We start from the raw sequence: 14,719 nt of genomic DNA on the forward strand, positions 1-14,719 counted from the left end.
TACAATGAGCCTTTTATTTCATTAATGCAGTAACACAACGATTTCCCTTTTTTTTTTTATCCAGTTCAACAGAGATTGATGATATGTTGCGGAAATCAACTAACCTACTGCTGACAAGAACTCTCAGCAGTTGTCTGCAAAACCTCATCAAAAAGCCACATATAGGGCTGACTGAGGTACAAACAAAACCGTGCCAGTAGATCTCAATACTTATTTACATTTTGACTAAATGTGAATTTTTCTTCTCTCTAAAGTTGGTGCAGATCATCATCAACACCACACACCTAGAGCAGGCCTGCAGGTATCTTGAGGAGTTTATAACAAACATCACCAATGTGTCCCCTGAAACAGTGCACACTGCAAGACTATATGGCTTGTCTACATTTAAGGTAAGGCCTAGTCTTCGTTTTTCAGTAGATTGTAATCTATAGTTGACACACAATTTACACTGTACACATTTTTGTTAGTTTTATTGTACATTGACATGTGCAAATATTATTTATGTAATGAATACTCTCGTTTATAGACGTATTTGCTAAATTTCAAGATTTTCCTCTGAAGACTTACTTGAAAGGTGGTTTCCAGGATGCCCGTCATGCTGCAGAAGGAGAAATCTACACCAAATTGAACCAGAAAATTGATGAGTTTATCCAGCTAGCTGACTATGAGTGGAGCATGGCTGAGTCTGATGGTCGGGCCTCAGGTTATCTCATGGACCTGATAAATTTCCTACGATCCACATTTCAAGTCTTCACACACCTTCCGGTGAGTAGACTCTACTTTTTAACCTATGAATACATTTATTTTGAATCCACAGCCACTGTTTCGAAAATGAAACGAATCTTGAACTTCATGTTGCAAATGTGTGCATTTTTGCTGACAGTATGTTCTTGTTCTGTTTTTATATATATATATATATATATATATATATATATATATACACACACACACACACACACACACACTGTATTGTCTAAAAGTGTTTTTTTTTTGTGAAAAAATATGAATTTCTGGATGGAACGGGAAGAAAATAGAGAGTAGCATATTGATTTGTCGATATGCATAGTAATACCTGGCGTATTTGACAGCTCTTGCATGCATGTCATTTGCAACAAACAATGCCAATTTTCAGTTGGCCTAGTACAATTTAGTGGTCAACAGAGGTTATGCTTTTGCAATTACATCCTGTGTAGCTTCCTTTCAGTGTCAGCCCTTTCCTCCCTAACATCCACTTTTCTGCCCTGTGCTAGTTCTATTTATCATTACAATGGTTTGGTGGATACCTACAGCTGCCACATATGCACCCCTTTAAATGTCTAGCACTATTTGTAATTTTGTTCCTACCGCTTTTATTCCTTGAATAATTTCACTTGTGTTAAGCACCCAATATTTTGGTACTTGAAAGTTTCCTCCTGTCCATTTATTCTTGCCACATTTCTTTTCCTGTCCTTTCCCTTTTCCCCACCCCTTGTCCTTTTTGGTTTGGTTTTGGGTCTGCTCAGAATAACAACAATGACCATGCGTCGATGTCGGTGAGTATTGCTTCTTGGCTGTTGCACTATTCTGTTGTTCCACTTGCTAGGAAGTGATAAAAAGCATGCTAATGGTGGACGTGCCAATGTTTGGTTTGTACTCGCATTTTTTTCCCAAACTCTCGCACAACATAATCTTGTTTTAATCTGAAGCATTTTGGTTTCAGATATGTAGTGTTCCACGTCAAAAGATGTGGCATCAAATGACAAAAGCTTATACCATGCCCAAATTACATACTACGATGAATCTATTTGTTAGTAATCTCAGCAAAATTGTTTATTGTGTCCCACTCACAGTTAGCCTACATTCTCACTGTTGCATGCTTTACTAATTTGGGATTTAGTTATTGTTTCTTCTTGGGGTGAGATTGCATGGAATGAGGATTTCTTTTTTCATTTTAGATTTTTTTTGCTGTAATTATTCTTGTTTCTCAAATGGAAATTCAGTTGCCAATCTGATGTATTGTCAGTGGCGTGGTCATGCCAGTGCCTCGCGTACATCTGCTTCTTGCAATATCCTCTAACTTGCGCCTCATTATTGCTAACCTCATGTGTCATGTCACTAGTGGCCTGTTTGTCGTGTGTGTGTGTGTCTGTGTGTGTGTGCGCACGTGTGTGCATGTGTGTGTGTGCGTGTGTCAGGGAGTTGCCTCATTGCCACGTCCCAGCGATCTTGTGCCTCTTAGCCATAGACTTTGTTTTCCATGTTCTTGGTTTGCCGTAAACTGATCCTCGTTTCACGTTTTTTGGACCATGGCTTTTGCCACGCGTTTTGTGTGCTTTTGCCTTTATGGACTGCTACCTGTGTACTGACCTCTGTCTTAATTAAACTATCCCTGTAAAATCACGTCCTCACCTCGGAGACCTGCATTTGGATCCTACCCCATGCCGCTTGCTCATGACAGAATGACCTGGGCAGACATGGACCCAGCAGACTCTGACCCAAAGAATAAAGCTGTTCAAGAGTTTCTTGGTGATGTCTTTCACCACCTTCCGTCAGAGATGGACGCTTTTTGATGGCGGTATGAGAAGTGTTCTCTCAGTCTTGGGAGACGACTCAAAGTGTCCACCTCCGGCCTATGTTCCTGAGGCGCCTGGCCGACACCCGCCTCCTGTTTCGTCAGTGGCCGGCCTGAAGTATCCACCACATGCTCCGGTTTCGATGCCTCACGCCCCGCGGCGTCCAGAATGTCCTCTTGTTTCTTCAGCGACCGGCCCGCAGCCTTCGCCACATACACCTGTCTCGTTGGTTTTCTGGCAACAGCAGGCAACCGGCCTCCTTCTCCTGCACTTGGTCCGGCAGTGCACGCAGTAGCCGCTACTTGTTCCTGCCTTGGTGGTGCTTGACCAACAGCCGCCTCTCATTCCTGCCTCGTTGGTGCCCAACCATTAACTGCCTCTCGCCCCTGCTCCAGTGTTGGTGCCTCCTCCGCAGCTGGCGCCTTTCGTCCCTGTCTCGGTGGTGCTCGACCAGAAGCCGACTGCCATGCCTGCTCTTGCTCTGACCATGCTTTGCCCACCTCTCTCCCCTGTGGTAGCAGCAGTGCTCGACAAGCAGTCGACTCTAGGTCCGGCCTCAGCTGGGTGCGACCAGCAGCTTCTTCTCGTTCCTGCCTCACTGGTGCTCCATCAGAAGCCGCCGCCTCTCGTTCTTGCCTCGGTGCTTGATCAGCAGCAGCCGTCTCTCGTTCCTGCCTCAGCGTTGCTCGACCAGCAGCAGCCGTCTCTCGCTCCTGCCCCGCCGGTGCCCGACCAGCATCAGTCATCTCTCACTCCTGCCTCGGTGGTGCTCGACTGGTGGCCGCAATTGGTTCTTGTTGCTTGGATGCTGCTTTGCCACTGGAATTATCCTAATGGGAATCCGGCTGAGTGGCCCCATAAGGACCCTTGTGCTTGTCGTCCTATCTGACCTCCTGAACTCCTCAGCCAAGCATCTCACTTTGGGTGGCCTGGACCGCCACAGGACTGACCGGGGTGGAAATCTCTGAAAAAAACAATTTGTCTCTCAACATAAGCAGCCCATCCAGCCTGACTGATCTTGAGAGGATCTGCTTGGAAAAATGGAAGAAAAGGCTCTGAAACCGGTGTGCCATGCTCTTTGAGACATACCGAAGAAGAGTACAGGTGCTTCAATAAAATATTAAGAGAAGGCTGTCAATACTTGTGTACCTGTTATGTTTAAATGTTAACACTTTCAATAATTTTTCACAACTGTCTGAAAATGATTTTAATTTGTCATTATGGTATATTTTATGTATGTACACTGTGTACTATACTCAAATCATCTTTGGAATAAGTGTAACAGCAAAATGTGGAACCAGGCTTGAACATTTTATGCTGGCACTGTAAATGAAGACGCTATTTTAACACCTTGAATTTAAGATCAACATAATTGTCCATTGCCTGGTCCAGATGATTAATGAAACTCATCAGGAATCACCTATTTTATTCCCTTTTCTGTTTAGTTTTACTGCTTTTTTTCACTTGTCACTTCTCGTCCACATACAGCAAACCTTCTTGGCGTTTATATTATGTTTACAAATAAGGAAAGAGAACAAGATAACTGTGGACATGGACATTAATTCATGGAAATTGAGAATTTACCAGTGTTAAAAAGTTATAAAAGTTGGGAGAAAGTAAACATTACAACAGTTAACACAAACAGCATTGGCATATTTTATTTTAACCAAATCCTGACTTATTTTTGGATTTACTTGTCTCCCTTATCTGTTTGCTCATGTCTTCTCTCCTCTATCCACTTTATACATTGTCTTTTCTCCGCAACACTGTCCTTCTGTCATAACATTTTCTAATTTCCTTCACGTCCACCTTTCTGATGACACCATACTACTTTCTTCCTCCACTTTTTTCTTTTTGTTTTTGTTCCCCATTCTCATCTTGGCATATGCAATCCTTTTTCTTGATTGCCTCATCCTCTCTCCCCTTTTTTTCTCTCTGTGTAGGGTAAAGTGGCCCAGACAGCTTGTATGTCAGCCTGCAAGCATCTGTCCACATCTTTGATGCAGATGTTGCTGGACACAGAACTGAAACAGATCAGCATGGGTGCCATTCAGCAATTCAATTTAGATGTCATTCAGTGTGAATGTGAGTACAAGAAAATGTATTAGACTACATTGCATTGCTCGTTTTGTTTTGGTTTTTAGAGAGAGAGAGAGAGAGAGAGAAAGATAGTGAGAGAGAGAGAATATTACATCCTACAACAATAAATTGTAACAAGGATTTTCTCATGGCTGATGGAGAAACATGTTCAGATTCTATTAAAGACTCACTCCGTAAGTGCTTTTTAACCCGAGCATGTTGGAGACTAAATTGCCCTTAAGTGTGATTGTGAGTGCGAATGGTTGTTTGTCTCTGTATCCTCTAAATGTCTGCCAACCAGTTCAGGGTGTATCCCACCTCCTGCCCGAAAATTGCTAGGATAGGCTGCAGCACTCCCACGACCCATTTGAGGATAAGCAGCTCAGAAAATGGATGGATGGATGTTTTATGAAAGTTTAATACAAACTGTATCCATCCAGCCATTTTCCAAGCCACTTATCCCCTTAAGGGTCGCGGGAGCACTGGAGCCTATCCCAGCTAACTTCAGGCGAAAGGTGGACTACACCTTGAAGTGGTTGTGGAGAGTATGAAGCATGCAGTTCTGGACTTGTCTTAATCTATTTAAAACTGGTTTGCCAAGTATAAGTGTGCATACGCAAAAGTTAGACATGAACATTTTGAGAAGTGAGAAGTAGCCAAAAAGGGGTGGCAACGTCCCGTATTTTTGCACCCATTAGGCACATGATTATAAAAGGCGCTGTTTCAGTTCCGAGTGCTATTTCTGTATTCAACACAAAAAAGGGGCACCGAATTGTTGGCTGCATGCATGATAAAACATACGCTACTTTAAAATATACTGTAGCGCTCAGGAGGCATCTTAAAATAAGTAATAAATAATAAAGTAAAATAATTCTTTTTGTACTTTTTTACTTTCATTACAAGTGTAAACATAAGTGGCATGTCTCGCTTGTCTTCGCTCTACTACGCCCAGACCGCTTTGGTAACTCAACACCGGTGGTGGGGGGCACCTAAGAATGCTGTAATTTCAGTTGATGGGCTGCTTAAATACATATGTGATTCAAATGCAACCAGTCACCCCTCACTCATTGACTCACATTGCAATATGGCACAAACTGAATATACTCTAGTAGTTGTATGTTATACTGTACTTTCAATTCGAGTTGAATTTTTTTTGTGAGCAACGCAGAATGTCTGTACCCAGAGACAGCATCAGTAGTGCGCAATTGCCTACGTGCGCAGCTAAGAGGGAATATTGCCTGTGACAAAGCACAGCCAAAAGACACTCATGATGGTATACACACATGGATTTAGGTTTCCCTTGTCCGAACGTGGGTCAGCAGGGACCCCCTCTCGAGCCAGGCCTGGAGATGGGGCTTGAAGGCGAGTTCCTGATGACTGGGCCAGCACCCATGGTTCTCGGCCGGGCACAGGCCGAAAGGTTAACATGGATCCCCCTTCTCATGTGCTCACCACCTGTGAGAGGGGCCATAGGGGTCGGGGGCAATGTGAGCTGGGTGGTAGCCGAAGGTCGGGTCCTTGGCGATCCGATCCCCGGCTACACAAACTCGCTTTAGGGACAAGAATTGTCAATGCCCGAGCTGGAGTGTGAGGTTGAGACGTTCTGACTAGATAGTCCGTCTCAGCTCTACACACCGCACGGGCTCTTGAGAGAGAGGGGTTGCCCACGGTGAGAGGCACCAAGCAAGTCTGGGTATACTTATTGGGCACCGGCTCTGTGCCTATATGTTGGGGTTTACCCCAGTAGAATAGAGGACCTTCCCGCGCCTTTGGCTGGGAGTACAGGTCCTGAATGTTGTTTGTGCCTATGCACCAAAAAACAGTTAAGAGTTACACACCCTTTTTGAAGTCCTTAGAAGGAGTGCGAGGGAGTGCTCCCTCTGGGGATTCCATCGTTCTGCTGAAGGACTTCAACTGTTACTGTTTGTTACTGGATTTCCGCGCTCATCATGGATTATTTACCACAAACACCATGTTCAGCCATAAGAGTGTCATCATGTGCACTTGACACCAGGACACACTAGGTCGCAGTTTGATGATAAATTTCGTGGCCATGTCATCGGACTTGTCGCCGCATGTTTTGGACACTCGGGTAAAGAGAGGGGTGGAGCTGTCAACTCATTACCACCTGGTGGTGAGTTGGCTCCAATGGTAGGAGAAGATACTGGTCCGACGTGCAGGCCCAAACGTATTATGAGGTTCTTATGGGAACGGCTGGGAGATTCCCGTCTGAAAGAGTTTCAATTCCCTCCTCCGAAAGAGTCAGAGGACATTGAGTCCAAGTGGACAATATTCCGAGCCTCCATTGCTGAAGTGGCTGACCAGAACTGTGACTGTAAGGTGGTCGGTGCCTGTCGTGGCGGCAACCCCCGAACACTGTGGTGGACTCCAACAGTGAAGGATGCCGTTAAGGTGAAGGATTCCTATCGGGCTTTTTTGGCCTGTGGGACTCTCGAGGTAGCTGATAGGTACTGGCTAGCTAGGCGGAATACAACTTTGGTGATCCATGAGGCAAAAACCTGTCCCTGGGAGGAGTTGGGTGAGGCCATGGAGAACGACTTCAAGACGGCTTTGAGGAAATTCTGGTCCACCGTCCGGCATCTCAAGATGAAGCAGTCCACCGTGAAGACTCTGTATAGTGAGGATGGGACGCTGCTGACCTTGACTCGTAATTTTGTGAGTTTATGGGGAGAATACTTCGAAGACCTCCTCAATTCCACCGACATGCCTTCCTCTAAGGAAGCAGTGTCTGTGTTCTCTGAGTTGGGCTCTCCCATCTCTGGGGTTAAGGTCACCAAGATGGTTTAAAAAGCTCCTTGGTGGCAGTCCCTTGGGGATGGATGAGATATGCCCGGAGTTCCTAAAGGGCCTGAATATTGTTGGGCTGTCCTGGTTAACGCGCCTCTACAACATCATGTGGACATCGGGGACAGTGCCTCCGAATTGGCAGACTGGGGTGATGGTCCCCTTTTTTTTAAGAAGGGGGACCAGAGGGTGTGTTCCAACTACATGGGGATCACACTCCTCAGCCTCCCTGGTAACGTCTATTCACGATTGCTAGAGAGGATGGTCCATCGAGAAGTCACATCTCAGATTCTGGAGCATCAATGTATTTTTCATCATGCTCGTGGAACAGTGGACAAGCTCTGCAACAAGGGTGACTCAATGTGTTGACTCCGCCAAGGTTGCTCTTTACAGATGATGTGGTTCTGTTGGCTTCATCAAGCCATGATCTCAAACGCTCATTGGGGCGGTTCACAGACGAGTGGGAAGCAGCTGGGATGAGAAACAGAACCTCTAGCTCTGAGACCATGGTCCACAGTCAGAAAAGGCTGCCATACCCTCTCTGGGTGGGGGATGAGATCCTGCCCCAAAGTGAAAGAGTTCAACCATCTTGGGGTCCTGTTCATGAGTGAGGGAAGAATGGAGCGGGAGATCGCCAAGCGGAACATTGCAGCGTCTGCAGTAATAAGGACTTTGTATCGGTCCATTGTGGTAAAGAAGGAACTAAGTCGAAAGGCAAAGCTCTCAATTTACTAGTCGAGCTACGTGCCTACCCTCAGCTATGCTCATGAGCTTTGGGTTGTGACCAAAAGGACAAGATCCCAGATACAAGCAGCCGAAATAAGTTTCTTCCGTAGGATGTCCGGGCTCTCCCTTAGAGATAGGGTGAGAAGCTCAATCATCCGGGAGGGGCTCAGTATCAAGCCGCTGCTCCTCCGCATTGAGAGTAGCCACTTGAGGTGGCTAGGCCATCTGATTCGGATGCTTCTCGGACACCTCCCTGGTGAGGTGTTCCAAACACGTCCCACCTGAAAGAGCCCCCGGGGACAATCCAGGACACACTGGAGAGACTACGTCTCTTGGCTGGCCTGGGAATGCCTCAGGATCCCCCCCGGAAGAACTGGATGAAATTGCTGGGAAAGGAAGGTCTGGGCATCTCTGCTAAAGCTACTCCCACCGCGACCTGACCCAAAAAAGCGGTATAAGATTGATGGATGTTTATGGTGGATTGTTGATTATTTGGTATTCTTGTCTCATTCTCAGTGTTTGCCAGTTCAGAGCCTGTTCCAGGTTTCCAAGGAGACACACTGCAGCTGGCTTTTATCGACTTAAGACAGGTAAGTTGGGGAGAACGGTTGAGTAGTGGTTAGCATGTCTGTCTCCTAGCTGAGAGGTTCTGAAGTTTTACCAGAGGTCTGACTTCTGCGTGAAATTTCCATTCTCTCAACTATCTTGCATAGGTTTTCTCAGGGTACTCAAGCTTCCTCCCACATTCTGAAAGCATGCGTTCTAGCTTTTTTAAGACTAAATTGCCCAAATACGAATGTGAATTGTTGTCTATATTTGCGTTGTAATTGATGGGCGACCAGTCCGGTGTACTCTGCCTTTTGCCCAAAATCGCCTAATGAATAAAAGTGATTTGGAAAAAAAACTTTTTTTCTTCATGCGCAGTGGCATTTTTAGTGAAAGAATGTGGGTTAATAGAGAAAAAAAACTTTATTTATACAATATCGGTCAGTGGTTAGCACAATCTGCCTCACAGTTCTGAGGACGGGTTCAAATCTGACCTCTCCTGTGTGGAGTTTGCACGTTCTCCCTGTGTCTACATGGATTCTACTGTGGTTTCTTCCCACATCCCAAAAACATGCATGGTAGGTTCATGACAACTCTAAATAGGTCACAGGTGTGACTGTGAGTGCGAACCGTTGTTTATAAGTGCCCTGTTTTTGGCTGATGAAGAATGGATAAATCAATGGATTAAAGTAAACTCAGGCAAATTCAGCCATAATGGAATGTTTATGTGTAACAGAGAAAAAACAGTCTGTCTAAAAAAAAAAAAAAGAAAAAAAAAGTGGCATTCAAACTACCATGTCAGTTAGTAGTCACCTAAAAATTTACTAGTTTAACATTACATGTAGCTTGTTACCACCCATCTCTGATTTCAAGTACAGTTCTTCATATTAAGAGTTTCTTTCTTTAAACATAAAAAGTTGCTCTCAATGGCAGAACATGTGAATTGGGTAAGTCTATTTGATATATGTGAAACAAAACATTGTTTGGACATTACGTCTTTCTATTCCAATGGTGTGCCTTTGTATAACCTTTTCAACTTTTCACTTGCCTTTTTTTTTCCCTGCTCAAGAAAACACCAACTCCCCATTTTACAGACAAGCTGTCTCCAACTTGCTTTTTTGTAAACACAAGTGGTATGTAAAGTGTTGCTGGGTCTCATTAACTTTTGTCTAAATTGACCTGTTAATCTGGGCCTAAGGTGCAGGCTTGGGTGTTCATTCAGTTCAGGTCACAACCTTTCTGAGCCACAAGTTACATTTTTGTTTTTGTAATAACCTCTGTATTAGAGTACTCTAGGTAACTAGTAGTGTTGCACCAAGTACCGGAGTTACTGTTACTTTTATGTCAAAAATAGCACATTGTTATGTTTATTTATATACTGTATACAAGTACCAGTTGTTTATAACAAACACACACCACAGGGGACAGCACTCATATAGTATCTTAAAGGCCAGTTCACAAAAATTAACAGTCACACGCCTTTAAGTGTGGAGTAAGGGGTGAGGGTTCCGTATGTGGGCGCAACTGAATAGGAGCCAGAAGAATAAATAAATAACTATAATAATAATAAATTTCTCAATGTAGACACCGGATGTCAAATTGACACAAAAAAATTAATTGTTGAAATTTTTTGCAATTTGCTAAAAAAGAAAAAACAAAATCACACAGGCATAAGTATTCAGACTCTTTGCTGTGACACTCATATAATTAACTTGGGTGCTGTCCCTTTTTAATGATCATCCTTGAGATGGTTCTAAACCTTCATTGGAGTCCAATTGTATTTGATAAAAACTAATTGAACCTGATTTTGGAAACTACACACCTGGAAGACATTTGTGATCAGAACCCTTCCTAGAGCTGGCCCTCTGACCAAATTGAGCATTTGGGGGAGAAGACTATTTGTGAGAGAGGAACCCAAAGATCACTGTAGCTGGGGGTATGGTAGATGTGACAACATTCTCGAAAGTAAACCATCACTGCAACCCTCCACCAGTCTGGTCTTTATGGCAGAGTGGTCTTAGAAAAGCTTCAGTCCAAGACACATCAAAGTTCACATGACGTTAGCTAAAAAACAAACAAAAAAAAAAAACACCTGATGTACTCCAACATGGAATTGGGTTATGGTTTGTTACTTTGGGCCCAGCTGTATGCAGGTCATTTACAAGGTCACCCCGTGTGGTTGTGGGATTTTTGTTCACCGTTCTTCTTGTGATCATTTTGACCATACATGGTGAGATCTTTTGTGGAGCCCCAGATCGAGAGAGATTATTGTTGGTCTTGTCTGTCTTCCATTTTCTATTAATTGATCCCACAGTTGATTTTGTCACACCAAGCTGTTTACCTATTGCAGATTGTCTTCCCAGCCTGGTGGGATGGTGTAGAATTTTGTTTCTGGTGTCTTAACCATAGTGGAGTTTGGAGTGTGACTGAGGTTTGGACAGATGTTATTTATCCTGATAACGAGTTCAAACAGGTGTCAGTAACACAGGTAACAAATGGAGAATAGTGGAACCTCTTAAAGAAGAAGTGACAGGTCTGAGAGAACCAGAAATCTTGCTTGTTTATGTGAGCAAATACTTTCCACCATAATTCGCCAAAATGTTACTTAAAGGGGAACTCAACTCATTGAAAATAACAACATGTATGTATCAAATAGGTCATGTCATTGGTACTGTAACTTTAAAATAAAGATTTTCATCAGATATCATTTAAGGTTGTTTATATCAGCAGTTTTGAATGTTCCCAGTCTGTGACATTTTGGGAGTCAGATGAGCGGAAGTGATGTGTTCATGTGCTTGGTTACGTTCCCCCGCAGTTATTGTCAGCGCTGATTTCTCGGATTTATCTTCATCTGATGAAGAAATAAAAGTATCAGTTGATCGGGAAGACAGAGGAATACGTCCATACAGATTTTAACCTGTGGCTGTAAATAATGTTGAATATTCGGATGGTTCTTAGGACGGGAATGACGGAGAGTCTGACGAGCGAGCTTTATTTATATACTTATAGTCATTTGGCGGTGGTTCAGCGGCCCTTGCGGAAACCCGTCTGCCAAGGACTGAGAGTTGAGTGCTCCTCAACCCACCGGGACAAGCGATTGACGATGAGTCTCTCCAGAGTTGTGCTAATGGTGGAAGTCAAGGAGACTGGGCCATACCTCCTTATGAGTTGAGGGTCTTTGCCCTTATTATCGTACAGGATGAGCTTAGCCATGCGATTAGGCTTGTGGGCACCATTAAGTGGTCCAGCTGTTGTTGAATATTTGTAGGAGAGTGGGAAGTGCAGCAGCGGGCAAGTGTTTTAAAATCTCTGAAGCAATCCCATCTGGAACGCCAGCTTTGCCTGGTTTGAGTTGTTTGAGGGCCTGCCGGAGTTCATCAGGCGTCAGTGGGCACTCAAGCGATTGCCAAGGGGCACCTTGTAGTCTACGAGCATCTCCTCAAAGCTCTCGTATGGTCCTCCTACTCGACTTATCACTTTTCCTCCCACTCACACTCGCATATTCGATGACAATGACGTCCCTTAGCCTTGTCCGAGGCATATTCTCGATTGTTGTAGGTAAGCGTCTTGCCTGTTTCATGTGAGCGGCGTCCTGACAGGGATTTGACTGGCGCCCACGCCTGCTTGAGGTCCTTGGTCTCAGTTTTTGAGAGGTGGAGATGCCAAGCCTGCAGTTTTTTCTCAACTACCTCTCGACATTTTTGAAGGTAGCTCTGTCTGGTATTGGCGCTCAGATTTCTTCAGAGTCACTTCCTCTCCTTGATGAGTTGTTTTAAGTCACTGTTCATTCAGGGGATGTTGCTTGGTGGGAAGACTTTTTGCATGACTGCTTCTGTGGTCGCAGTTTTGAGGACATCGGTGAATGCATTGAAAAGAGGTGTGGGGGCCGCAGACAGATCGATAGAGGCAAGTTCTCGAAGGACAGCTCATTTGTACTTCCCCCGATCACCTTTCTTGAAGTTGCAAGTGACTCTTCGCCTCTGCCTCCATCTTGAACTCCTCCTTCCATTTAACCAGGATGGGACGGTGGTCAGAGGAGAGATCGACAAGGGGTGCCCAGCTGCAGGCTTCTGCGGTAACAGGGTACCGCAGAAGTAGTTTTAGGTCTTGGGCGCTGAGACTGCTTCTGTCTAGGTGTCTTGAGTGGTGCTTCTGGATGGGGAGGTTTGGGGGTGGGCGCTTGCTGGTTGGGAGTTGGCGCTTCTATTTGGGGATGTTGAGGCGCTTGCTGGTTGGGTGGGTAGGCTCTCATTGGGTAGTGTGGTTGAAACTGCAGTATGCTGAGTAGACCTGGTTGCGGGGGAAAAGCTGTCGGAACACGTCCAGCAGGGGGATGACTCATAGCGATTGATGCGATGCAGGATTGGTGACCCCAGTTGGGGTAGGTGTTTTACGGGAGGGAGTTTGTTGTTGGACCTTATGGTCAATTTGCAAAGAAAACATTTCCCGGATGATGGTCGAGTAGTAGAAGAAGATGACAAGCAAATTTTGGGAGCAAAGGATGACGGGGTCATAGATATGAAGGTAGAGGGGCGCTGTGACTAGCCTGTGCCACCGGGGCTAACGGGGGAGAACCTGAGCAGAAACTCCACACAAAGCCTTGTAGTCCCTTTGAATATCAGATCTGGCCAGAGCAGGTCCTGTTGAACCCCCGTTGGCAGGCAGTACAGGTGATCTGAGTGAAGTTATAGCGTATCGTCTTGGAGCAGTGAGCCTGTGAAAATGCCCTAAGAACAAGAGACTGGAGATGCAGGACGGGCGATACCCCTCCGATGAGGAGAAAAGGGTGCCTCCCACGGCACGAGTCAGATTGAAGAGACTTGGCTTCGTAAGGCTCTCCAGGATGAGAGCCCCTCGTAGGACACCACGGGAAGGTACCTGGTCTTCGTCCCGCGGGCGCTGTCATTGTAAACATCAGTTGACTGGCTGCGTAAGCACATATGTGAATGGGATGCAGCCAGTCACCACTCATTCAATGAATCACATTGCAAAATGGCACAAACTGATTCGTTTTATTTTATATTGTATTTTTATTTTTTTTTGTGCGCTATAGACCACATCAGCAGTTTCACTTGCGCACCCGCACAGTTTAGAGGGAACACTGGTATCAAGTTACTACTTGCACGTATAGTATCGAAGTCAGAATTTTGGGATTGTGACACCACTAGTATCTATTCACAACTACAAATCTGATTATGTAATGCTGAGTAAGCATATCTTTTTACCCTCTTGTTAATGACTTTAGACTCTGTTTGAGTGGTACAGACACAAACTTACCCCAGTCAAGGTACAAGCTGTCATAGTAATGAGTATGGAGTAGCTATCAGTATGTACCAGAACCCCTTATATGGGCGGTTCGGTCACTGAACGACAGGTTTCAAGAGTTTCGGTGGCTTTGCCAGCAGGAAATCGGATTTGATTCCAATAAGGCCTGGAATCCACCAAGTGTGTCCTTTGTCATAAATTCTGTTCCTAACCTTTATGGACAGAATTTCCGGGCCCAGACAAGGTCTTTTAGTAGTCTGGTTTGGTGACCACAGTGTTTTATCTCTGCATTTTTTGAGAGAATGTGGTTCTGTTGGCTTGATCAATCACAAGCTTTAAGATTGGGTAGAGCAGTTCGTAGCCGAATGTGAAGCGGTGGGATGAGAATCAACTCCTTGAAGTCTGTGACCTTTGTTTTCAGTTGAAGATGCTTGCCCTATCTTAGTCAATGATTAAATATGCATGCACGCACGCTGTCATAGTCAGGTGGGACTTGAGCCATAAGGCAAGGCTATAAATGTATTGGCCAAGCTATCTTCCTAATCACACAAGAGCAATGTTTGCCCTACATGGTCCCCAGGCTCTCCCTGAGAGATAAGGTGAGAAGCTCTTAATGTGGGGGGGGGGGGGCCCAGAGTACATCCACTGTTCCACATCATCAAAAGGAGCCAGATGAAGAGGCTCAGGCATCTGGTTAGGATGACTTCTGAAAGCCTCGCTAGTGATGTGTTCTGGGCATGTCCCAT

The 14,719-nt window shown here is 44.9% G+C and overlaps 1 protein-coding gene across 8 annotated transcripts in view; it reads left to right on the forward strand.

The window, feature by feature from the left end:
• The window catches only part of exoc6 (exocyst complex component 6), a 103,327-nt gene that overhangs the window by 67,621 nt on the left and 20,987 nt on the right, over nucleotides 1-14,719 (forward strand). For 6 of the 8 annotated variants that reach the window (XM_061809705.1, XM_061809708.1, XM_061809711.1 and 3 more), the window contains 6 exons: nucleotides 65-176; nucleotides 255-389; nucleotides 586-765; nucleotides 1,503-1,532; nucleotides 4,496-4,637; nucleotides 8,679-8,752. In XM_061809705.1, coding sequence (XP_061665689.1) covers nucleotides 65-176; nucleotides 255-389; nucleotides 586-765; nucleotides 1,503-1,532; nucleotides 4,496-4,637; nucleotides 8,679-8,752 — 673 coding nt within the window. The remainder of the gene's footprint in view (nucleotides 1-64; nucleotides 177-254; nucleotides 390-585; nucleotides 766-1,502; nucleotides 1,533-4,495; nucleotides 4,638-8,678; nucleotides 8,753-14,719) is intronic. The other 2 variants (XM_061809706.1, XM_061809709.1) reach the window with 1 other exon arrangement.

The sequence above is a fragment of the Syngnathoides biaculeatus genome, chromosome 22, assembly GCF_019802595.1.
Source record: "Syngnathoides biaculeatus isolate LvHL_M chromosome 22, ASM1980259v1, whole genome shotgun sequence".
Lineage (NCBI taxonomy): Eukaryota > Metazoa > Chordata > Actinopteri > Syngnathiformes > Syngnathidae > Syngnathoides > Syngnathoides biaculeatus.